The sequence below is a fragment of the Gymnoscopelus microlampas genome (genome assembly GCF_963454915.1).
Source record: "Gymnoscopelus microlampas genome assembly, chromosome: 22".
NCBI classification, from domain to species: domain Eukaryota; kingdom Metazoa; phylum Chordata; class Actinopteri; order Myctophiformes; family Myctophidae; genus Gymnoscopelus; species Gymnoscopelus microlampas.
Genome location: NC_139959.1, coordinates 1,232,484 through 1,257,500, shown reverse-complemented (window position 1 = coordinate 1,257,500; position 25,017 = coordinate 1,232,484). Strand labels below are relative to the sequence as shown.

General features: G+C 40.4%; 1 protein-coding gene across 5 annotated transcripts in view; it reads right to left on the bottom strand.

Moving 5' to 3' along the window:
• Window positions 1-6,714: 6,714 nt before the first annotated feature.
• The window catches only part of dipk1c (divergent protein kinase domain 1C), a 71,007-nt gene continuing 52,704 nt past the window's right edge, over window positions 6,715-25,017 (bottom strand). For 4 of the 5 annotated variants that reach the window (XM_084048995.1, XM_084048997.1, XM_084048998.1 and 1 more), the window contains 8 exons: window positions 23,612-23,815; window positions 22,941-22,997; window positions 22,040-22,221; window positions 20,200-20,347; window positions 18,744-18,914; window positions 13,850-14,014; window positions 8,882-8,956; window positions 6,715-8,209 (listed from right to left, as the gene is read on the bottom strand). In XM_084048995.1, the coding sequence (XP_083905121.1) occupies window positions 7,970-8,209; window positions 8,882-8,956; window positions 13,850-14,014; window positions 18,744-18,914; window positions 20,200-20,347; window positions 22,040-22,221; window positions 22,941-22,997; window positions 23,612-23,815 (1,242 nt within the window). In that variant the 3' untranslated portion in view covers window positions 6,715-7,969. The remainder of the gene's footprint in view (window positions 8,210-8,881; window positions 8,957-13,849; window positions 14,015-18,743; window positions 18,915-20,199; window positions 20,348-22,039; window positions 22,222-22,940; window positions 22,998-23,611; window positions 23,816-25,017) is intronic. The other variant, XM_084048999.1, reaches the window with a different exon arrangement.

The window sequence follows — 25,017 nt, the reverse complement described above, 5'->3', positions numbered from 1 at the left end:
ATAGTCAATGCATTTTTCCCATTGACATTTCCAAAAATATTTATATCAATTATTTTAAGCCTAGAATCAAGCCATCCAGGGTCCTGGTGAATCATGACCATAAAACGTTTGATTCTGTGAAAAAACGCTTTTGAAAACGGCAAAACAAAGGGTATTTATTAAATATAGTATATCATATAATTAAATATAAGATTAAAAAAAAGTGTTTTTGGAGTGGAACCAGAAAATGGCCACCACTGCTATGCCCTATAGACCACGGGTTCCTACCGTAGAGGTATAGAGCGTCGCAGTTCCCGCCCACTTCCAGTTGCCGGAAGTAAATACTCAATGCATTTTTCCCATTGACTTTTCCGAAAATATTTATATAAATTAATTTAAGCCTAGAATCAAGCTATCCAGGATCCTGGTGAATCATGACCATAAAACGTTTGATTCTGTGAAAAAACTTTTTTGAAAACGGCAAAACAAAGGGTATTTATTAAACATAGTATATCATATCATTAAATATAAAATAAAAAAAATCACAGAAAAAAAGGTTTTATGGTCATAATTCACCAGAATCCTGGATGGCTTGATTCTAGGCTACTGCGCACGCGCAGTAGCATTTAAGTGCATTCTCAGATTTCACCACCAGGCTTGGCCGCTTCACTGTTCTACCGTAGCTCTGGGGGCTTGGTTCCCACACTGGGGCTCGATTGGGGGGGGGGGGGGGGGGATGATTAGCTTAAAGGGATAGTTCACCCCCAAAATGACTTTTTTTCCTATTGATTACTCACCCCATGGAGACTTGAATTCATGGATATTTTTTTGTTTTTGACACATTTTTTAAATAGCCGATCTACAAGCTCACAACGCCTCGCAGTTATACTACAGACCTTTTACTTGTAACAGAGCATTTTTACACTACTATGGTATTGCTACTTTTACTAAAGTAACAAATCTTATAAATCTGAGTACTTCTTCCTCCAGTGTCTAAAGCTAAGATGATGGCATGCTACTGTAGTTAATGGGAGGTGTGGTTAACACACACATACAGTATGTAGTTTATCGTGTGGAAACTGAAGAGAGGTCAACAGAATGTAATATCATAACCATATGTCCTGTGGGCTGAGCATTTCAATGGTTGGAGGGTTTTTCAGAACCGTGCGGTTTGTTGCATTACTCTACTGTTGGAGACGGGAGATTTAGTCATTACTTGTAGCACGCATGGACAGTACACACGCAAACACACACACAAACACGCACACACGCGCGTGCACAGTGGAGACATTCAGAGTTAACTCTCGTCTCATACACATCGTGTAATACACACAGACTCATACAGGTTTAACCCATTAAGATCTGTGTGTCATTTTTAGATGTCTTTGGCTATTCAAAAATAGCAGATCTACAAGCTCATAGCGCGGCACCTATGAGCTTGTAGATCTGCTATTTTTGAAAAATCGTGAAAATTCGTGGCAAAATCTTGGATTATATATTTTTTAAAGCGAACGGTTGTAAAATATTTAGTTCCAGGAACCCCCAGAAGCAAAGATTAGATTTACAAATGTCCGCCAAAAAAAAAGAAAGAAAATCAAATATTTGCACAACTTTTCATGATTTAAAAAAAAATAGCAGATCTACAAGCTCATAGCGCGGCACTCGGTGCCGCGCTATGAGCTTGTATATCTGCTATTTTTGAATAGCCCAACGAAATCTAAAAATGACGTTCCCGATCTTAAAGGGTAATACATTCAAGTTTTAAGTTGAAAAGTTACACACACCACAGCTATGTGGAACCTGGAAGTCAGTTTGAGTTTTACATTGTGATTTGGTCGACGTGGGGTCTAATAAAATGACCCTGAACCCTGTCTGTGATGGAAACATGTCGGGTCAGGGTCCGTTCCTTCCATTCACTGTGGTCTCTTCTCTCTCGCTTCTTTAGAGTCAGAGGCAGCCTGTGTGGTGAAGGATACTGGCACAGGTTTTACAGCTTTTCATTAGAGATGATTATAACATACAGCAGGAGTAAGAATTTTGCACACAACATACAAGCCACATACTGTAAGTGCCAGGAGTCAGGACAATGGTCACATTGTTCTCTTTCTTGATTTATTTATTTTTCTCCTTGAGATGGGGGTCCGCGGCCAAATGCATATCATTTCGGGGGTCCTTGACATGAAAAAGTTTCGGCACCACTGATATATAGCAATTTACGTTTTTTCAGAAACCGGATTGAATGGGTTAACATGCAATGTAATGTCTTACAGTCCACTGTCCTGATATAGAACCAGGGGAGGATGCACCCGTTTTTTAGCACCCTGACTCTAGACCCCTAACCCCTCACCCTAATAGGGTTATATTGGGACATGTTTTGTCCAAGTTCCACGGTACGCTCCATTTGTCCTCTTGATTTCCTCAATGAGCAATGATCCATCTTTAGCCAAAAAACAGAAATGATTGATGGTGTGCTGTGATGATAATGATTATTATTATTATGTGGATTGCAGTTAGTTGGCTGTAGCGCTGATTAGAACAGATCACCACTGTCCGACGAAAACCTCCATGGATCCAATATCGTTATTATTTAGTCACAAGCTCTTAATAATACTTTTCATTCCTTCAATATGTATAAAAACCCACAGACACGCTTAACCACCTTAACTTTAAACTTTTTTCAAAAGTTGCAAACAATAGCAGATCTACGAGTGATTGTGCAGCTTGAAATATGGAGTTACAAGGTTTCTGCCCTACAGCAACGAGATGTGGAGTGTTGTGTTGTTATCAGCTCTCTCATTGCTTCCTCGTCTCTCATTCAGCGTATTGATCTGTCCAGATCGGAGAGGAGAAGTCTCTTTATATACATCCCAGCTTGATCGTGCAGACTCATTTTGTGAACTGCAGTTTCATTTCAACGTTGGCAGCAAAACCAAACCAACGTTTTAGTCCACTGGTCATTGTAGATGGATTCCATATGCACTACTAACCACTTAGTGGTTTACAGGCCAAATAGTAGCAAATCCAAGATATATATGGGGTTGGACAGCACTTTGCTACTAGAGGTTTTATATTAGAAATGTTGCAACACGATGTGAGCTTGTAGATCAGCACACATTTGGCAAACGTTCCCCCCAGAATAGGGAAAGGTGGGGTTCAAGGTTATTATAACTAATATAACCTAAGACAAACGGGTGTAAAAAAGTGTGTGTGTGTGTGTGTGTGTGTGTGTGTGTGTGTGTGTGTGTGTGTGTGCGCGCGTGCGCGTGCGCGTGGGTGGGGGTTGGGGGGAATTGTCATTTCAAGACAAATGGATGGATTTCATAATGCTGTAGTAGTCGCACTATAGTGTTTACAAGCCAAATAGTAGCAAATCACAGACATGGATATGGGGTTGAAGAGTCCTTTACTGCCGTATAAAACCTCTATTCTAGACATACTGTAGACATTATTTGTTGTGACTCATCTCAATGAATGCTTTCTGTATGACTTATCTTGACTTGACTTAGTTTATTTATTTATAATCCAGAAACAACATCTCACCACAATATGAGACAAGAAATCCAGAGCATATAGCACTTAAATGCTTTCCTTAAAACACTCATTTCCAAAGCGGTCCTCTGTGAAAAGGGGTATTGTTTGTCATTCCAAAACAGAAATAAAAGCCACCAGCAAACAGTTGCCACAAAATTGTCCAGAATGTCATCCCAGCTGCAGCATTAAGAGTTTCATTTCCTGGAACAAAGGAAACTAATTGGATACACTAATTATGTTTTGTCACGGTTTATCTTTACAAATTGGTTTTCTTTTATTGTGTTTGTGTGTTTGCGTGCGTGTGTGTATGTGTGCATGCGTGCACACACACACGCAAGCACACACACACATACACACACACACACACACACACACACACACACACACACACACACACACACCACACACACACACACACACACACACACACACACACACACACACTGTCTGTCGCACACACTCACGCACGCAAGCACACACACACACATGCACGCACACACACACACACACACACACACACACACACACACACACACACACACACACACACACACACACACACACACACACACACACACACACACACACACACACACACTGTCTGTCTGTCTGTCTGTCTGTCTGTCTGTCTGTCTGTCTGTCTGTCTGTCTGTCTGTCTGTCTGTCTGTCTGTCTGTCTGTCTGTCTGTCTGTCTGTGGTGTTGTGTGAGAATTGCAGGATTTAAAGTATCAGTTTTAGTGCTACCACGATGTACACAACTGTGAAAAGACATTTTTATTATGAATACATTTGCCTCCTGTGTGAACTGTGAATAGCTGAATAGGATGGAATAGGACTACACTACTGTATTTTAACATCATTATGGTGGTACTTGTAAAAGCCACATATATTTGAGGTGATACTCGAGGTAAGAAGGTTGAGAACCACTGTTGAATGTAAATAACTGTGAATTGATGTGACTGCTGGTCAATTAGTTTATATCGTTGCCATCGGGTGGAAACCTTGTATGTCCAAAACTGTTACTTTTCAGTAAATGAAAAAATGGACCTGCGTTCCAATGGATCCAATGTAGTTATTATTTAGTCTTGCAGATACAAGGTTTCGTCTGGACAGCGAGGATACTGTAGTGGTTGTATGTTATTATTGAATGCCTGTGGTTGAGATATGGGACAACTCACCGCCGGGTCAAATTCTTGGCAGAAGGGAGATGGAGAATATTTATTTGAGAAATTACGTGTTTACTGCAGTTTACAGCGGTTTCTGGCAAATCAACCGCTGCGTCAACAAGCAGACGCTATCGGGAAGGGATTTGGAACCCGATCCTTTTGTAAATATACTATAATGTGTGTGTGTGTGTGTGTGTGTGTGTGTGTGTGTGTGTGTGTGTGTGTGTGTGTGTGTGTGTGTGTGTGTGTGTGTGTGTGTGTGTGTGTGTGTGTGTGTGTGTGTGTGTGTGTGTGAGAATGAATGAATGAATGAATGAAAGAGACACATTCAGAGACACAGAGGCCACAGTTACATGGACACTCATGTATTCATTCAGAATGAATTCATTCCGAATGAACTCATTCTGAATAGAGGAATCTGATCCACTCACCTGTTTACATGGGACCTGAATAAAAGTATTCCTCGTTTACACGACCAAAGCATTCATTCAGAATATAACTTTTGACATGCGCAAAGTGGTTCCCGCCTACGCCCGGGCATGGACCAGGGGCCACTACCCGGAGCAGAGCTTCCCTTGTTGGGCATGGGAGGAGGCAATAGCCCCCTTCTGCCTCCGCGGCGGCGGAGGACTATCGGTCGTAGGCAGGCCGGTAAGCAACGCACCGACTCCTGGCCAGGCAGCGTTGTATGCGGTGCAAGCCTGTGTTCCTTTGTCATCGCCGTTTTAATGCAAAAGTAGCAGATCTACAAGCGCAGATCTACGAGCGCAACACTACAGTCTATGATCAATGCGTTTCTGCGTTTACGTGTGGATAGGGATTTTAAAAAAAATTCTTTGTCATGTGGCCAGGGATTCTTTTTAAAAACTGAGGACTAAAATACCTACTAAGCCCTACTAAGCACAGACATGCGCAAAGGAATGCATGTATTCCAAACGGACAGGAGCGTTTGGAATAAAGTGTTTACATGGTCAATTCCGATTGATTTAACCCGATTCAAACGGTCTATACCACCCCTCCTATTCCGAATGAAAATGCATTCGGGTCAGACTGGAATGGAATATTCTATTCCAATTGGGGTGTTTACATGAGCAAATCTATTCGGAATGAATTCATCCATTCATCCATTCCGAATAGAAGTGTATTCATTCCGAATACAACTGTCCATGTAACTGTGGCCAGAGAGAATGGAAGACAAACAGAGAGAGAGAGAGAGAGAGAGACAGACAGGCAGACAGACAGAGAGTGAATTAAAGTACACATACACAGAGACAGTGGAAGACAGACAGAGAGAAAGAGAGAGAGAGAGAGAGAGAGAGAAAGTAAAATGACATGTGTGAGAAAGTTTCTCTTGCTCTAAGAACTTGAACCAAGTCAATCTCTTCCTATATGAACAGGAGTCGCCCAGGGTCCATCCAGAGTCATCCAGCTGCGCACACAGCATACATTCCTCACAACCACGTATATTTGATTGATAAACTGTAGCTGCACTGTACAACAACACAGGAAATCACCCTAGGTTTACAGTAGCCTGTCTGTTTACACAAGCTCTGCTCCATGATTATAGAAGCCCCCGTTCAGTCAACGAAGAAAATATATAAATAAAGAGAGGCCTCAATCATGGCTTTGGTTCTCAGGTCTGACTCTAAATCTCCCAATTATGAAGGCTTTATTTTGTGAACACAGTGCTGACTCTAAATCTCCCAATTATGAGGGCTTTAGTTTGTTCTCACAGTTCTGACTCTAAATCTCCCAATTATGAGGGCTTTCTTTTGTTCTCATCAGCACATCATGCACTATGTGTGCAGTGGTTGGAGGTGTTCTCTCACATCTTCCATTGAGATGTTTAGACCCTGGTGTCGGGAAGGACGCCTACAAAGGACCCCAATGGAAACAAGCCATAGACTTTCTTGGGTTTAAAATCCTCTTAGCAGACCTTGTATTGAACTGCACTTTCCTTTGTTTTGTTTTTTGCAAACTGCTAATAAAGTATTCAATCAATTAATCAAAAAACTGGTTGGCAATGTCAATACAGGTATTTCAAGCAGACAGGCGTCGCTATCTTTATTGTAGTTCGGACTTCGTTGCAATTACCTCTTGCCATCAGGAGAGGGAGACAATGGACACAAAGGGTGTGGTTTGTAGCTTTATGCACCGTTAGGATTGTTTGTTTACAACTTCATTGTGTTGCTTTCTCGAGCACGTTTAACAACACATTTTCACAAATAGTAGTCCTATAGTGATGAACAAGGGAGGGAAAATGACAGAGCTGCGATATGTGACGATTAACAATGGACGGTTAACATGAAACAAAGGCAAAAAAATACTCTGATTTTACAGAAACATCTTCAGTTCTGGAGACCAAACGTTCATCACTAGCTAATTACAGGACAAGTGATCATTTATTTAACCTTCACAAGCAACATTGAAACACGACATGGACTGGGTTCTCCACACAGACCTCCAGTCTCTTCTTATTTGGTTCCTGCATGACAGGAGCAGCCTGGCTTCCAGTTCAACTCAAAGTTCTCGTATGAATTCCATAGTTCGGAAGGTTTTATAATCCACGTGTCATCTATATAGATCATCAGCAACACCTCAGGGTGATCAGTCTTTCAACAACACACACGTTCAGGTGTGTATGAGGCTGTGTATTCCACCCAGTGGGAGTCACCTGTGTACCTGACACCTCCATGGGTGTACCGGTATGTCCTTTGGAAAACATCTCAGTGGAGCAGCTCCTGGCTGTAGGAGCCCACACCTGTGGAGATCAGGTAGAAGAGATCTGGTGGAAGATTGGTTATCTTCCCTCCATAGATCCCTTTGGGTTTACAAATTCTTACTCACAAGTAGTACTATAGTGACGGCTTGTGGCAAAATCTGACCCACCCATCAACCCATCAACTTTTGAACATTTTGACAGTCCCGGTAGTCCCGCCCACACTGGAATGCAGAAGCACCATACTCATATAGGTTGGTGAGTCCCCTAAAAACTTAAAACAAGGCAGGTGCACCTGCCATGGGCTCAAGTCTGAAGTGGACTTGAACCATGGTGCGAAGTCCATCCGCCGACTTGCGCTGAGTTGCGTACCGATTGCGTACCGTTTACAGAATCGTAAATCTTCACGTCCTCATTAACACGTGGCGTCCCATTACGTAAATGCTGATGTTGATGGTCAAATCCATCCTAACTCATCATCCGTTGGACGTCAAGGGCACGAGAATGCGTTCTTTGGTTGGAACCGCCGCGAGTTCATTGTTCAAAGGCCAAGGGTTCAGAACGCGAGGGCTTTCAGAAGTTGAGGGCGGTGTGGTCGTGTCCTTTCTCTTCCCAAGCCCCTCCTCCCTGGCCTGATGCCCCTCCCTCTTGGAGGAGGCGTGTCAGGATGTCAATGAGGCGGTCGTGGATGTCTTTGCCCCGCCCTCTCTCCTCTCCTCTTTCATCCGCCTCCTTCTTCTTCTCTTCTCCTCCTCCTCCTCCTCCTCCTCCGCCGGTCACTGAACACTCCTGCACTGCCCTCTGCAGCTCCACCTGGTGGTGAAATTCACAGTTACACCACGGGTCAATACACCGTTCTGATTGGATGGAGGGTGCGTGTGTTATTTTGTGCATAATACACATTTTTATAAAGATTATTGAATTCACTAATAACTGTGTGTGTGTGTGTGTGTGTGTGTGTGTGTGTGTGTGTGTGTGTGTGTGTGTGTGTGTGTGTGTGTGTGTGTGTGAGAGTGAGAGAGAGAGAGAGAGAGAATCTCTCCCTATATGTATGTTACTATCTTTTATTACTGTGATTTATTTTGTGTTATAAGTGTTTTACCTCCAGGGAAGAGGACCACAATGGAAATAAGTCTTAGGATTTATCCTCGAACTGCAGCTGTAACCTTATAAGGGATTTTATTTTATTTGAAATGTAATGAATCCAATGCATATCTACTGTAGATACATGGGATACGATATAATTAAGGGACGATACATTTTAATAAGGAACAATTTGGTTTGATTATGTCATACGATGCAAATCATTGCTGTCGCGCAGAAATGTCCATATTTTGTTATGTTTTTTCGTAAATGAATGCCTTACTGTACTTCATCATGCAAGGGTGTCACACAAAAATAGTGAAAAGTAGAGAATAGATATTCATTGAAGAATTCTAATTCTAATAGTTGTGTTATTCATTTAATGAAGAGAGATGAAGCTACCTGGAGAGGTAGGCCTGCCTTGGCCCCCAACAGTGTAGGAGAAAACCATGACCTGAAGATCTTCTCACATATAACCTGACGAGAGGAGAGAGAGGAGAGGATAAACACAGGAAATAACACAGTTGCGCATACAAGCAGAGAAAACCCACACTGGCACGCACACACACACACAAACATCTAGAGCAGGGGTCTTCAACCTTTTCAGGCCAAGGACCCCCTAGCTGAGAGAGAGATGAAGCAGGGACCCCCTCTATGTTGTATAACATTGTGTTTCAAAAATAGCAGATCTACAAGCTCACAACGCCTCGCCTAAAGTTCTCCTCAGAATAGCGATGCTAGGGTTCAAGTGTTTAAAAACAAAAATCATTTCACAAAGATTTGGCGGCCCCCCTGTAGTAACTCTGAGGACCCCCTAGGGGTCCCGGACCCCCTGTTGAAGACCCCTGATCTAGAGTCTAGATGTTTGTGTGTGCGTGCCAGACAGTGTCATGGCACGGAGGCAGATTTTATATGGCTCCTTCCTAAAGTGTATTATCTATGTCCCGCCACTATAGTTACGTGAAATTCATACATTGAAGCTTGTTCCTTGTGTTGTTTCGTTCTCTAGATGTGTAAGAAAGAAAGACTGTTATTTTGTTTTTATTTTTCTATTTCTGCAGAGACCTTTCGTACCTGGTTACATTTTGGTTTCACTGCCATTTGAACAAAAGACAAATTATTGGAGAGTGTGGGTAAATATAATAATAAGCAATACAGTGCGTGCATGTGAAAAATGTGTTTTGGTTTTGTTCAGATGAGGCTTAATTACATTTGTCTACACTGCCAACAAAAGACTATTGATATCGCCCCCTGTCTTTGTTATGGTCCAAAGCCACAGTATGACAGGAGATGCAGTCGGCCCTAAAGTATTTTCTTATTTTCAATTATGGCCGCCTTTGAAAAATGTCTGGACACCCCTGGTCTAGACAATGCCTCCATTCTATGTGTATGTCAGGATGTACAATGGAGAGGTCACCAGGGGTTACCAGGGGTCACTAGAGGTCATGAGGAGACACCTGTGAACCCTCAGATGGACCAATAGCAGCACAGAACATCAACACTTCCTGTCTGGGCTGTGATGTCTTCTCCTCTCCCTTCCTAACCTCTCTTTTCTTCTATTCTTCTCTCTTCTCTTATCTCATTCCTTTCTTCTTTTTTCTGTTTCATGCCTCATTTGTTTCTTCGTTCCTTTCATCTTAAATCTCTCCTCCTCTCCCCTTTTCACTCCACTCCCTCCTGTGTCTACCGGACTATATCTCTGGAACCGTAGGTCGTATGATCAAAATCTTTCTTGGATACTGCATGATGCAACTCCATGATTTTCCACCATTTCACGTTTTATTCAAAACACACTTTTTGCTACTATCTGCACTCCGAGGACTGCCCTTTTCTAGTACTCTATAATAAAATCGAATTGAACTGAATTGAATCCACTGAAATACCCTGTTGAAGACCTAAGTGTTGCAATATGTCGTCAGCTGTTGCCTTGCTCATCTGCCAAAATAAATCAATATATTTTTTTCACCTGAAGACGGCGTGCCTCAGTATTTTTCCCCTAGTCTGCCTCACCACAAACAGAACTTTGTTTTTCTTGGCTTCCACTGAAATACCGATCAGTCTTTCCCAAAGATGGAGCCATAATTTGGATGTAAACGTACAACCACCGTGGAATAACTTTTGGAGACACATCCGTGTGACCAGGTCATACGTGACATGTGATACGTCAAACCTAACCGCCCGGTGATGAGACTCTTATCTATATGGAGTCTCTATCTTCATGGTGATGATGGTAGCAGAGGCCTGCGGAGGTAGGGTTACGTTCATTGTTTCCGTTTAGGGGACAGGAGGATGACAGCGTCACACTGACTGTGATGACAGCTGACCAGCTCTCATTACTATTGTGTCTCACTTGTAGGATACGGAGCTTCTGTGGATCATTTTTAGAACTTACTGTGTAAATATTGCTTGTTTTATTATTTCTTATATTATCATATTTCAGCTTACTCATGCGTGCAAACATACCTGGCAATAAAAATAACTCTGATTCCAATATGAGTCACAATGATGTATTAGTCTTTGCTTGGTGTTGTACTATTATATTGTGCTACTTATTATGCAATTATTAGAAGTGGCCCAATATCATTATTATTATTTCAGTGGCAGTTTAAAGCAAGCTCATTTATAGATTTTATAATAACAAATAATAAATATACAAATCATATAAATCACAACATTGATGAATATACTCAATTAACACATTATCCTTATAGTAATAACAATAATTATTATTATTTATTATCTATAATGCACTTTATATTTTAAACAAATCTCAAAGTACCGTTACAATACAGTATGTGCTTGTCAAAAACAGTGGTATACAAATGACACAAAACCTAACTACACAACTAAAAACCATTCAGTTCAGCCCCTGTACGTATGTCTTTAGTTTTAAATTAATTACTTTTACATGAATTACAATTTACAATGTACTTCTCTTATGCAGTGCAACAAAATAAAGGGTCAGAGTAAATGTCATGATGACAAGGTAAATGGTCAGAAAAACAAATAACGCACATCCTCCGTTCCTTGGTGCTGAGCCATAAGACAGAAATATAAGAACAAAGCGGGGCTCGCAACTCACTTGTTGAATGCTCCAAAGGTTTTTTAACAAATAAATAAAAAACCTTTGGAGCATTCAACAAACTGAGTTGCGAGCCCCTCTTTGTTCTGACAGGGTAAATGGTCACATAACAGCAAAGAAAATTAAATGCTACAAACTAATTAATGGATTTATGGATTTTGTACACAATGAAATACTCTATGATAATTTATTCATTTGTTAAACAAAATGTAAGATCAGAGCAAATGTCACGAACGCTCGCCAACTAACGACAAGGTAAATGCTCACGTAATTAGAGACAAAGAAGCACCGTTAATTGCTACAATGTAATTAATCAGTCAACAGCATAAATGAGGCAGATTCTAAAACACACCCACTGTCAGCTCTATGGCAAAACGGAGACGTAAGTTATTCTCCTCATTCTGAGGCAATTTATAGGGCTGCCGTGACTTTGTCATTTTACTTATGACGATTAATTGTCACACAAATGATTGCGATTGACGATTTCATTTTGTTTTTGCCGTTGGACATTAATTGGAACACAGCTATAAATACAAATTACATTTCTGCTTAGCTTTTAGGCTTCGTAAACAAAAATTTCACAGGGCAGATAACACAAATAACTTTAATATACAAAGAAATGACTGACATATTTATTATTTATATTTATTATATATATTAAATTATATTATATTTATACTTTCTAAAATGTGTAAATATTGTAGAAATAGCCGAGCGATGCGACGCGTTTAAAGCTTTTAGATCAGATTTTTATGCAATTAGTTTTTTACATATTTGAAAATGTATGAGCGTTTTTCAACATGGAAATGATTATGACAATTATGCGAAATAATTGCGATTATCTCAAATAATGGTGATTAGACGTCACATTACAACTCACTTACATTTCACTTTTGTACAGCAGTGGTTCTCAAACGTGTTCATGTCAAGGACCCCCAAATTGATGTGTATATGGTAGCGGACCCCCATCTAAAAATATTTTGTACCAGGGACCACCAGATCGAAGAGAAGATTTGTGTAAAAAAAAGAAAAAAAGATTTCAATTATTCAAAATGTTTCAATATTTTTAAGATTTAAACAAGCGATTAACGATGTGTTTTTGGCGCTGAACATTAATTAAATGCCAAAAAGTGCCCAAAAAATATTTTCTAGCGTGTATATCTGCTTTTTTCAACAGTCAATATATAACATATGGATAAATTGGTTAGAATGATTGTGATGCTGTATTAACACATTTTGCTGGGGACCCCCTGGAACCCCCCAAAGGACCCCATTTTGAGAACCACTGAGTGCATAGGGTTGGAACATCTTAAAATAGGTAAACAGAAATATACTTAAATCTTTATCAGGTATTTCAAAAAAGAGAAGAAATATGATGAGTGTAAATTTATAAGCAAACCATTATATGAAGTAAATATCCATAATATAATTAATAAGTGAGTTAATATAAAGAGTTATACATTAGTTCTACTGGTATGAATGCTGAGGTCATTAAATTAACACAGAATGTGAACCATAATTCAATTCAATTAAAGTAGATACAATTTTGGATCAATAATAGTATGTGTTCCTAGTTCATGCATATTTAAATGTGAGCATCTCTGAGCACAAATCTGTGTAAATATGTAATGTATACCACTGCTGGTACGAGCGTGCCTCATTATGTCGTCATCATGATCAGATCGGAATAATTCCACAATGCGCTGATGGGTGACTTGCAAAAGCAGACAACACCTGTAATTGAGTGTTGAAGATATATATATATATACTTTCTTTTTTTTTTTTAGATAAAGAGGGAGTATAATAGTCAATGTTATAGCGCACACGGTACTGTGCGCTATAAATGTCGTAACTTCACCTCCTATTGACAAGCTTTATTTGAATTTGTTAAATTATTATAAAACGCTTTTTTTTGACACCCCTGGTCATATTTACATCTAAATATATGTATACACTAATACATGTTTTCCACAAACATCTTTTTAGCCAATGAATCATAACTATGATATAAATGCATTAGGTGTTTATTGACAACAAGACATTTTTGATTTGAATGCATTCATTTTACAATGTTGTTGTTGTAGTTATTATTATTATTTAGTAGTATTACTAAAGAGGAGGGAGTTGATTAGAAAAATGTATTAGAAAAATTGATTAGAACAGTTCAAATCTCACAGTGTAATTAATGCATAAAAGAAAGGTGCATACATGACTCAAGGAAATAAGGAAATTAACACAGTATTTTACCATCTACTAAATCCATAAGGGTGTGGTGCTGTTAGCGGTACCTGCAGGTTGGTGTTGGAGCGCTGGGGGCTGCACCTGCTCTTCACTCGGTCACACCTGGACACGCAGTCAAAGAAGTTACAGTCCTCGTCACTGGTGCAGTTCTGGTCCAAGATGTCTCTCATCTTAGGCTCAAAGAACGCCATGTCCACGTCTATGGCCACCACCTGAGAGAGGGGGAGAGAGAGAGAGGGAGAGAGAGAGAGAGAGAGAGAGAGAGAGATTGATTTGTGTTTAAAAGATTGAATTTAACAGTATAATTTTGAATATATAATGATATAATAATAATATTTGACCAGTAGTATCTATACTTTGACTCAAGTACTAGGGTTGAGTACTTTGCCTGCACCACTGGATATAGCTTTACACTTACACAATAACGGAAAACAGAAAATACACTAGTATTGAGCCCTGAGGGACTCCGTTTAGTGGTGGTTAAGCAAGGCAGAGCTAATGAGTACGTCAGGGAACAATTCAATGTGGTTGCCGACGGTTTAGCGCGGTTTAGAGAGACTGAGAAAATAATAAAGACTTTGGGGAGCAGAACAGGGTGATTAGTGCTCGGCGGTGCGTTGCTAACGGCCTTGGATAGAACAGAGTCTCTGCTTGTTGTAGTAGCAGCGCTATCAGTCACTGTCATGGTTTATATGAGCTGAAAGACACAATCACACACAGCACTGTCATTTAGCAACTCAACACACACACGCACACACACACACACACACACGCACACACACACACACACACACACACACACACACACACACACACACACACACACACACACACACACACACACACACACACACACACACACACACACACACACACACACACACACATACGCGCACACAGTCCAAAGCTAATCTTTCTTTCAACATTCAAGCTTTCAGTAACAATCACTTGACAATTTGAGGAAAAATTCGAGTTTTAGAAAAAAGAAAATAAATGTTTCATTTGGCAGCGTGTCGTGGGAGCGAAATGTTTGGCGTTAGCGCTGACTGTGTAGAATGAACTTCAGCTGGGAGAGACCAGAGCCTAATTATCGTTGATACGGTACGCTTTTAGAATACTGATTATGTTAATGATGTCAAGTAAGTACTGTAAGTACATTTACTCAGGAACTGTACTTTAGTACAATTCTGAGGTACTTTTACTTTACCTGAGTATGTTCATTTTTTTCAATGTTTTACTCCCACTAAATCTCAGAGTCAAATGTTGTACTTTTCACTACAATTGTTTGACAGCTTTAGTTACAAGTTAAACATCTGAGTACTTCTTCCATCACTGTGTGTACAGAACTACAGTGTATATAGCTGCAAGACAGCAGAGCCTTATTAGCGCTCTCACTGTATGCTCTCAGCATAGCGATTTTAGGGTTTTTCTCATTAAACATGCAAAGATATTCAGTAAAAACACAACTCTGTTTGTTTATGCCTCTGCCAACGCTGTTAAATATGATCGCTCAATATATATGGCCAAGTATATATAGGGTATAAAAGGCTCTCGACCCTGAAGAAGTTTGCCAGCAAACAATTAATGTTTACTGTTTGCCAGCCATGCATTGTGTGCAAGCATTGTTAAAAAGAACAAAGTGAATTATGCAACAGCTTTGCTGTTTTACAAGCGCAAAACGTGGCAGATTTTGCTTGCAAAACGTTTTAGTGTTCCTCAGCAAAAAGTTCATTATCGACTCAGAAACAGGGATAACTTCTTACAAAACAATAAGCTCACAGTAAGCTGGAATTCTTGGGCATGTCATTATAGGCAAGACACCCCCCCCCCCCCCTCCAACAAATTAAATACATAAATAATACAATTTCCAAAAAGATTTCCAAAAACCTATATTATGTAAAAAAGTATACTGTAGCTCATCAGCTCAACGTATCGCAATGTGACACGCTGTGAGCTTGTAGATAGGCTATTTTCGCGTAATATATTGCCTTACCCATTATCCCTAAACTTCTTTGTCATTTTATACTATTTTTAGTTGAACTAGCCGATCTACATCGACATGTTGTGAGCTTGTTCATTGGCATTGTTTTTTTTAAATAGTACAAAATGGCAAAGAAGTTTAGGGATAATGGGTAAGGCACCGACGAAAATAGGGCCCTAGGTGTAGAGGGAGACAAGGAGGGGGCTCATGATAGACACCTGGGGGAACCCCGGTCAATGAAGCATATTCTCTCTTTTTTTAAAAATATATATATTCTTTGGGGCTTTTTCTGCCTTTATTGATAGGAAACAAGGCTGACAGGAAATGGGGATAGAAATGGGGGGGGATGACACACAGCAAAGGTCGTCAGGATCGGGCCAAGCTGGATTGCCAACGTATGTGGCATGCGCCTGGACCGCTAGGCCAGCGGACGCCGGTCAATGAAGCATATAGGCCAACACTTTAACCCTATATAGGCTACCCATATTTACCTGTACTTCATCTATTACGACATGCCCAGAATAGGGATGCTAGGGGTCTATGTGGATGAGAGGTTGATGTTCTGAATGTACAAAGATCCACGGATCAAAAACACAGCCAGTAAATTTAACAAAAGCCTTTATAAGAGCATCTATTGTGCAGGTGTGACCCTCTCTGCTTTGTTACCAACCTATTCTGAACTTATTGACTGAAACTTTATCTTCCGAGTTTTACCATCAACCAGCAGTACACAGTAGCACTGGACTGTTGGTTTAAATGATGCATTTCTCATTTCTCCGGTGTTATTCAATATATCGATTGGCTCCTCGGAGATTTTCATCTTCAGAACTACAAGCTCAGCTGCTTGTGGGACGGCTTCTATTTCAGTCGATTATCACCCAGACGATCTCTTTGATGTTTCTGTGTTAAAATGCTGCCGCTTTCCTTTATCTGGTTGTTCTGAAAACACTGCTCTGTGGAACAAAGACTGTGTGTGTCTGTGGGCTCAGACGCGTAGACAGAGAGCAACTTAGACCCCAGTTACCTCCAGTTGACTTACTTGAGTGAAAAAGTGCTTGGATATGCGCGGGAGGGGACGCTAGGGACTTACGAGCGATATTACGTGCGTGCGTGTCTCGTTACCAAGTTTCCTCTGCCTGTTGCCTTCCTATTCTTTCTGCAATACAGAGGCAATGGCCTGGTAGAATACACAATAATCACAGACCGGGGAGGAGAGCCTGCAGGGCATTCACGCTCCTACTACTACATGATACATAATGCCGACATGACACGCACGCATGCACTGTGACGCACCATAATTAATTCCATATTTCGAGCAGGGTCTCACTGTATATTTCCTGGTCTACTGGTGCCTCTTGTAAGTTATACAGTACTTCTTCATCTTAATGGTAGGGTAAGTGATATGTTTTGGTCAAAACAAAGTATTTTTGTTAAAAGGTCAAAGCACTATATTCTGATGGTAATCATTGCTATAGAGTCCAGTAACAGGAGTCTCCATTTCTCTCCAGCACTTTAATAAACGGAAAATACGTTTTCAGGTAGCTGACAACATTTCGGACAATAAGTGTTCCAGTTCAAATGTTGTCTGCTCATTTATTTGTGTCATCACTTCCAATTCCACTTGTTTAATCTGTATCCTGACTGAGTTCTCTATCCTGATTGGATAAAATTGTTATCCCGACCTGAACTTGCATTTTCTGTTTAATAAAAAGTGCTGGAGAGACATGGAGACTCCTGTTACTGAACAAACACTCTATACTATAGCAACGAGTGCTATCAGAATATAGAGCCATTTAACACTTATTTTAACCAAAGAAAATCACTTACCCCACCATTACATTTAAATAACTCATCTATATGAACTCATTTCTGATTATTAGCCAGTGAAGCAGAGGTAACCGGAAGAGTGGGCAGACTGGGCACCTCTATGTTCAATTGTAACATATAAATTACTATAAAAAATGTAAAAAAAGGAAAATAGTCTGAAGTATTGTAAAGTGTATATTGTACTTGATTTAAACATGCTTCAGCATTTGACATCTAAGGTGTATTAAAGCCTGTAGATAGCCAGTCATTTAGGGCATAAACAAGAAGTTCATTTGGGTCCGATAATGATGTACCATGCATGTTCAAATCGGGGGTTGCCAATTTAACATTGAGGTGCCCACAATGTGTAGGTGCCCACTCTTCCTGTATCCGACTCTCAGGTCCTATGGTTTGCTTCCATAATGAGTGCTTTAACCCATTGAAACCGGGAAAGCATAGATTTCAACCACGTTAACCATTATTTTATACTTTCGCTATTCAAAAATACCAGATATACAAGCTCATAGCGCGTCACTTTGTGCCGTGCTATGAGCTTGTAGATCTGCAATTTTTTTAAATCTTTAAAATGTTTGCAAATCTTTGAATATATATATTATTTAATTCATTTTTTTTACTCAAATCTTTGCTTCTGGGGGTCCCTGGAACAAAATATTGTGAGATGGGGGTCTGGGGCCAAATACATATAATTTTGGGGGGACATTGACAGAACCACTGATATAGAAACATAGGTTTTTCAGAGAACTGTTAGGATTTTGAAGACATTTGCAGAACGGGCTTTAGGTCTTGTGGGTTAAGATAACATGTTGTACAGGCCTAGTGAAGCAGGTGCATGCAGGGACTGAGTGCAGCTGCAGCTGGTCATCATGGCTGAAACTGGAGACCAAGACTGAGGTTAAAAGGACAACAGCTTATCTTTGTTCTCTGGTGAAAACCTTGTGTAAAAAAAAAACGTACTTTTCAGGAAATGGACAAAAATAACCTGTTTTAATAGATCCAATGCAGTTTTTATTTAGTCAGAAGCTCTTATTAATATATTGCTTCAATATTTATAAAAAAACCACAAACACACTTAACAAGTATCAAGTGTGTGCGCGCGTGCGTGTTGTGTTGCATGCAACATTGCATGGTCTCACCGTCAGGTCCTTCCTGATGGCAAAGTTCTCAGGTTTGACGTCACACAGGTGCAGACGGTGAGTGAAGTCCTGGTCAAAGTGACGCACCATGTGCAAGAAGCTGAGAGCGATGCGATGCACCATGTCCCTGCTGGTCCACCTGGACCCGGACCCCGACCACACACCCCCTGTCTGGAGCAACCAGAGTATAGTTAGAGCCCGCCTGGGTATAGCCGAAGGTCCCAGGTTCAATATCTAGGCCTCAGCGATGTGTCAAAGTGTCCCTGAGCAAGACACTTAAAGGAGTAGTTCATGCATAAAATGACTTATTTTCTATCAATTAGACACCCCATTTTTTTGTTTTTGTTGCAAGTCAATAATTTGATTATCGGTGGAAATATGCTAATGTATCCGGTAGGAGACTCAAATAATAATAATATTAATAATACATCAGACTTCATCAGATCAAAGGAGTCACTTTGAGTCTCCTACTGGAAATACACCCGGTCATCAAATTATTGGCTAAGGAATGTGTCAAAAACTAAATCATCTCCATGAATTCAAGGCTTCATGGGGCGTGTAATTGATAGAAAATAAGTAATTTTTTGGGTGAACTATTCCTTTAACCCCTAACTAATGGCTGCTCACTGTTCGCAGAGAACGCATTTCACGTATGTGCAAATATACAGTGAAAAAAAAACCACCCCAAGGAGTGTAGACCAAATTATTATTATAATAACAAAACTATAACTTTCCTCTTCTACCTCGGATTTGAACCTGGTTTCCTGCGCAAGTACTGACATTTTTACCATTGAGCTAATAGATCCTGCCTGCTTGCTCAGGGGATAAATTGAATATTGCCCATCAAGTAAAGATTTGTGTCAGATCCTGTGTCTAGGTGAGACATGACCTTTGACACCATCTAAATGTCTCAATAGAAGAGCAGGGAGACCAAATACAACCACCCCAATTGTGTAAATTATATTGTATTATATTATACAGATTGGACAAAACTACATTTTATTCATTTAAAAAAAAGTTACATAGTGCCTCTTTAACTGAAATAAAGGCTTTAAAAAATGTTTTTATAAAAAATAATAACTAACTGAAACTGTATTGTGTTTACAAAAGTAACTGAAACTAACTGAAATCATAGAGTTTTAGTCTGCCAGTTTTAAGCCCTGTTGGCAAAACTTTCAAAAAATAGTGAAAATAGCCGATCTACAAGCTCACAACGGGCGAGCTTGAAGATCGGCTATTTTCACTATTTATCTGAGCTTACTGAATCTCGCCCCTGACAAATACCCCATTATGATTATAAAAAAAACTAAAACCATTGCTAAAAACTAAGACTTATAGTAAACTAGCAAGCGCACTTTCAAAACTAAACTAAAACTCAACTGAGAAAAAATAAATAAATAAGTCAAAATAATAAATGAAAAGAAAAACTAAAGAAAAAAATCAAAACTATAATAACCTTGGCCTGTAGCCCAGGGATGGACACCTCGTCCAGAGAGAAGATGTTCTGGTCCCAGGCATGTCCTGCAGACAGAAACTCCACAGCATAGAAGTGACCACATGTACCCAACACCTTAGCTACGTGGATGCTAAGATCTTGTAGCACCCTGGAGGAGAGATAGATTGATAGATAGATGTATACTTTATTAACCCATTGAGACTTGAAGCCGATTCTACATGTCTCCTAAATCTCAACAGTATTCTGAGAAACGTATGTTTCTATATCAGTGGTGCTCAATCTTTTTCATGTCAAGGACCCCCAAAATTATATGTATTTGGCCGCGGACCCCCATCAAAATATCTTGTTCCAGGGACCCCCCAGAAGCAAAGATTCGAGTTAAAAATGTTCGATTAAAGATATATATTCAAAGATTTGCACACATTTTCACGATTTTTCAAAAATAGCAGATCTACGTACAAGCTCATAGCGTGGCACTCGGTGCCGCGCTATGAGCTTGTATATCTGCTATTTTTGAATAAGCCAAAGTGTAAAATAACGCTTTTTAGCTCAAATCTTGTTCTGTTCAAAAGCTCCAGTGCAATACATTCATAAAGATTGACAATAAAAAGAAGCATGATGAACATATAAAATACATTACATCAATGTAAATAGAATGCAGTAAAAAAAAAACTATAAGTTATAAGAAGTTAAAAATCCTAAGTAAAAAAGTAAAAAAAAAAAAGACCACAGCTATAACTAAAATATAAATATAGATTAGCTGGCCAACCCCCTCCCTCCTCCTCTCGCACCCCCAGTGCTTCATTACATACAGTCTAATGGCCCTTGGAATGAAGGAGTTCCCAAATCAAATCTGTCTGTGCTCTTCTGTGTGTAAAGTGCTGTGTGCAGTGGGTGTCTGGCATCTTCCAGCATGGATAATGCCTTAGCCAAAGTCCTCTTCTCTGCCATTGACACCACAGAGTCAAGCTCGCCAGCCTGCTTGAATCAGTCTGTCCAGGCTGAGTGTGTCCCTCTGTCTGGCATTGCCCCCCCCAGCATAGAAAAGGAGTCATTTCTGGTGTCAAGCATAGAAGACTTTTCTAAGATCAGTTACAAAGTGCTCTCTTGTGGGCGGTTTTGAAGAAGGGTAGGGAGTCACAGTTTTCTATGGCTGTTGGTACGGCATTCCACAATTTGGTGGCATTGCAGTAGAATTAATTCAACCCTGTGTTTGTGCCGAATCTGGGTTGAACGAGATCAGTGGAGCTCCCTCTGGTGTTGTGCCTGTGTGTGTGTGTCTCTCATGTCGTTGAAGTAGTTTGACAGGTACATGGGCACTGGTCCCTTGAGTAGCCTATCTTGAAGACCAAGCCCATTGCAAGTTGCTGTACCCTGTCCTCTACCCTGAGCAGTCCAAGGGACTCTCTCTCTTTCTTTGGTGTTTCGCCCTGGTGGGCGTGGTTTTGAGGTTAGGTCAAGGCAGTGGTTCCCAAAGCTAGTAAATATCCTTTAAAAAAGATATATATATATATACAGTATATATTTCAAAAGATTTTCAATTTCTTTTTTAGTTTTAGTTTTACAGTTATTCATTAAAAAAAAATCTAAATTCCATAAAGAGGAATTCCATTAGAAATTATGACAATAGCAGATCTACAAGCTCACAACGTGTCGCATCGCGACACGTTGTGAGCTTGTAGGTCTGCTATTTTCAGTAGCTTGGGTACACAACCAAAAAAGTTTGGGAACCACTGGGTTAAGGCATAATTATTTTCTGTGAGGTTAAAGTTATGACCACGCCCACCTGGGTGAAACACCAAAGAAAGTCCCACCCCACCATTCCACCCATCCATCCTACCTCAGGAAGGTGTATTCTTCTTGTTGCAGTAGGCTCCACAGAGAGGCCAGCTCGGCTCGGCTGTAGGTCTTGTCTCTCTTCAGCTTGTGTCCCCACAGTTTGGCCAGCGTGCTGTTCTCTCTGCCTCCTGCACCTCCTTCCTCATCCTCCTCTTCCTCAGCCAAGCCCAGAGAGTTCCTCACCTCACCACCAGAGAACACACACACGCACACACACACACACGCACACGCACACGCACACACGCACGCACGCACACACACACACACACACACACACACACACACACACACACACACACACACACACACACACACACACACACACACACACACACACACACACACACACACACACACACTGTAAAACGCTGCTCTCTACTCTGTCACAGGAGTACAGTTGTAGACCTTACTATAAGATGCAGTGGTGTAAAGTAACTAAGTACATTTGCTCAAGTCCTGGAGTTCAGTAGGCTACACATTTTTTTTTTTTTGTTTAGTTTTGACTTTACTTGAGTATTTTCCATGTGTTTGTACTTTACTCCAGTACATCTCAGAGTAAAATAGAGTAAAAAAAAGTAAAAATATTGTACTTTTCAATCAACTTTGTAGATGAATGCAAAACATATAGTACATTACCTACTTAAGCCCTATTTTATAATTAGGCTATTTGAAAATACCTCACAGCGCGTCACATTGCGTTGTGAGCTTGTAGATTGGCTATTTTAGAAAACGTTTCACAATTCTGAAAAATCCGAGTAGGCTACTTTTACTTTGCTACTGTAACTATATTGATTTCAATACTTTTGCACTTGTTTTACTCAAGTAAAATGCAGGACTTTTACTACTTTGAAACAGAGTATTTTTACATTGTGTATTGCTATCATGTTGTCATGGATACTCACCTCCAGGGTGGCATAGAACACTACGTCCATAGGAGACAGGTCCTCTGCTGTGTCCTGCTGGAGGGAAATCATTCATTTGAAGCTACAATCAATAACTCATCTTTAATTAACCCATTAAGACCTGAGGCCCATTCTACAAATGCCTTCTAAATCAGTAGTTCTCAAACTTTTTCGTGCCAAGACCCCCCAAAATGATTTGTATTTGGCCGTGGACCCCCCCCCCCCCCCCCATCTGAAAAGGTTTTGTGCCAGGGACCCCCCCAGATGTGATGATTTTTGTAATTTTCTTTTTTCAAAACTATTCAACACACAAAATAGCAGATGTACAAGCTCGCAGTGCGGCACGAAGTGACGCACTGTGAGCTTGTACATCTGCTATTTTTAAGAACCACTGTTCTAAATCATAAGTAGAGTTTTCTGAAAAACGTATGTTACTCTATATATATAGCTAAAATGACACAGATGCTCTCCCGGTTTTAATAGGTTAATAAAACATTATTTTAACCAATCTGTATGGTAGAATATGTTAGTACATGTGCAGTGGTTGGAGGTAGTATCCCTACTTCCATTAAGAGAGTTATGCAAAACTTCTCAATAACTGAAAGCTGCATGACACAACTGATAATGAGTTATAATAACATTTGAAGTGTGGTTGTGGTGGTGGTATATACCTGGTAGTCCAGTATTCCCAGTGGCTCGTACGAGGAGAAGTTCTCCAGTTTGGATTTGAGGATGATGGGAAGGTCTCTCCATCGAGCCTCGATCACCTTCTTCCCGTTCTCGTAGTAGAGACAGCGTTTGTACTGGACCACACCTCGCACACACAGGTCCTCACACAGGTCCCCCGTCACCGCTCCCTCGCCGTACTCTGTACACTGACATGAGATGAGATAAGATAAGACCTTTATTGAATTCAACCTTTATTGAAATTCAATCGCCAAAGTCAGAAAAGCGGTTAAGATACAGGGCAACTGAAAAGTACTGCAGATACAGCAGGGTAAAGACACCACACCATCAACAATGAACAAAATGTACAACACTATACAACCTCAGCAGCGCTTGCAAAATGCAGGACAAAAAAATTATAATAAGAATACACATAACCATGTCAGATAGTGTCCACTCCTTACTGTAAGGAATTGTTGTTACTTAACAGCCAATTAGTCTATTGAACGAGCAGCGTGGCCATCGTGTGCCTCATTATACATCTTCATAGCTAGTGGCACAATAGAAAAGTCCATTACCACAGAGGAAAGGAACTAAGGAAGGAAGGATAGATAAGATGAAGGGGAAGGGACAGAGGAAGGGGTTAGCACAGTGATTCTCAAGCTTAATCATGTCAAGGACCCCGAGTTTGATATGCATTAGCCTACTCCATGGACTCCATTTTGGTTAGAAAAAGATCCTAATATATACGCTGTAAAATCCTCAGAAACAGTTCTGTTCAGTTTCCAATTTAATCATTTATTTCAGCATTCTCTCCATCTCTGTTCCTTCTCTGTGTAAGATGAGAAACATTACCTGACATGTCATTGAGCTCCGAAAAGGACACGTCCGCATGTCGCACGCACGTGCACACACACACACACACACACACACACACACACACACACACACACACACACACACACACACACACACACACACACACACACACACACACACACACACACACCTGGGAAAGGTGTGTGTGTGTGTGTGTGTGTGTGTGTGTGTGTGTGTGTGTGTGTGTGTCAGAGAGAGTTGATGATGTGAGGGGTTAGCAGTGTTATGCTCAGGGATTAGCCGTGTAATCCAACATTCCAGCCGACAGCATCAGTCAGCAGGCTGTGTGCACTTGACACTAACGCACACTGAATATAAAGCCCTCTCCCTCCCTGGCTATATGAGCACCTGCCAAAAATGCTAATAAACAGCTTAACATTTTCCAAGCTAATACTGAATCACTCCCGCATCTCAGTGCCAATAACCTTCAAATACATTTCTTTCCTTTTTTAATCCTTTCTTAAATATTTGTAGCCAATTATTTTTGGCTACAAATATGGCCACACACACACACACACACGCACACGCACAC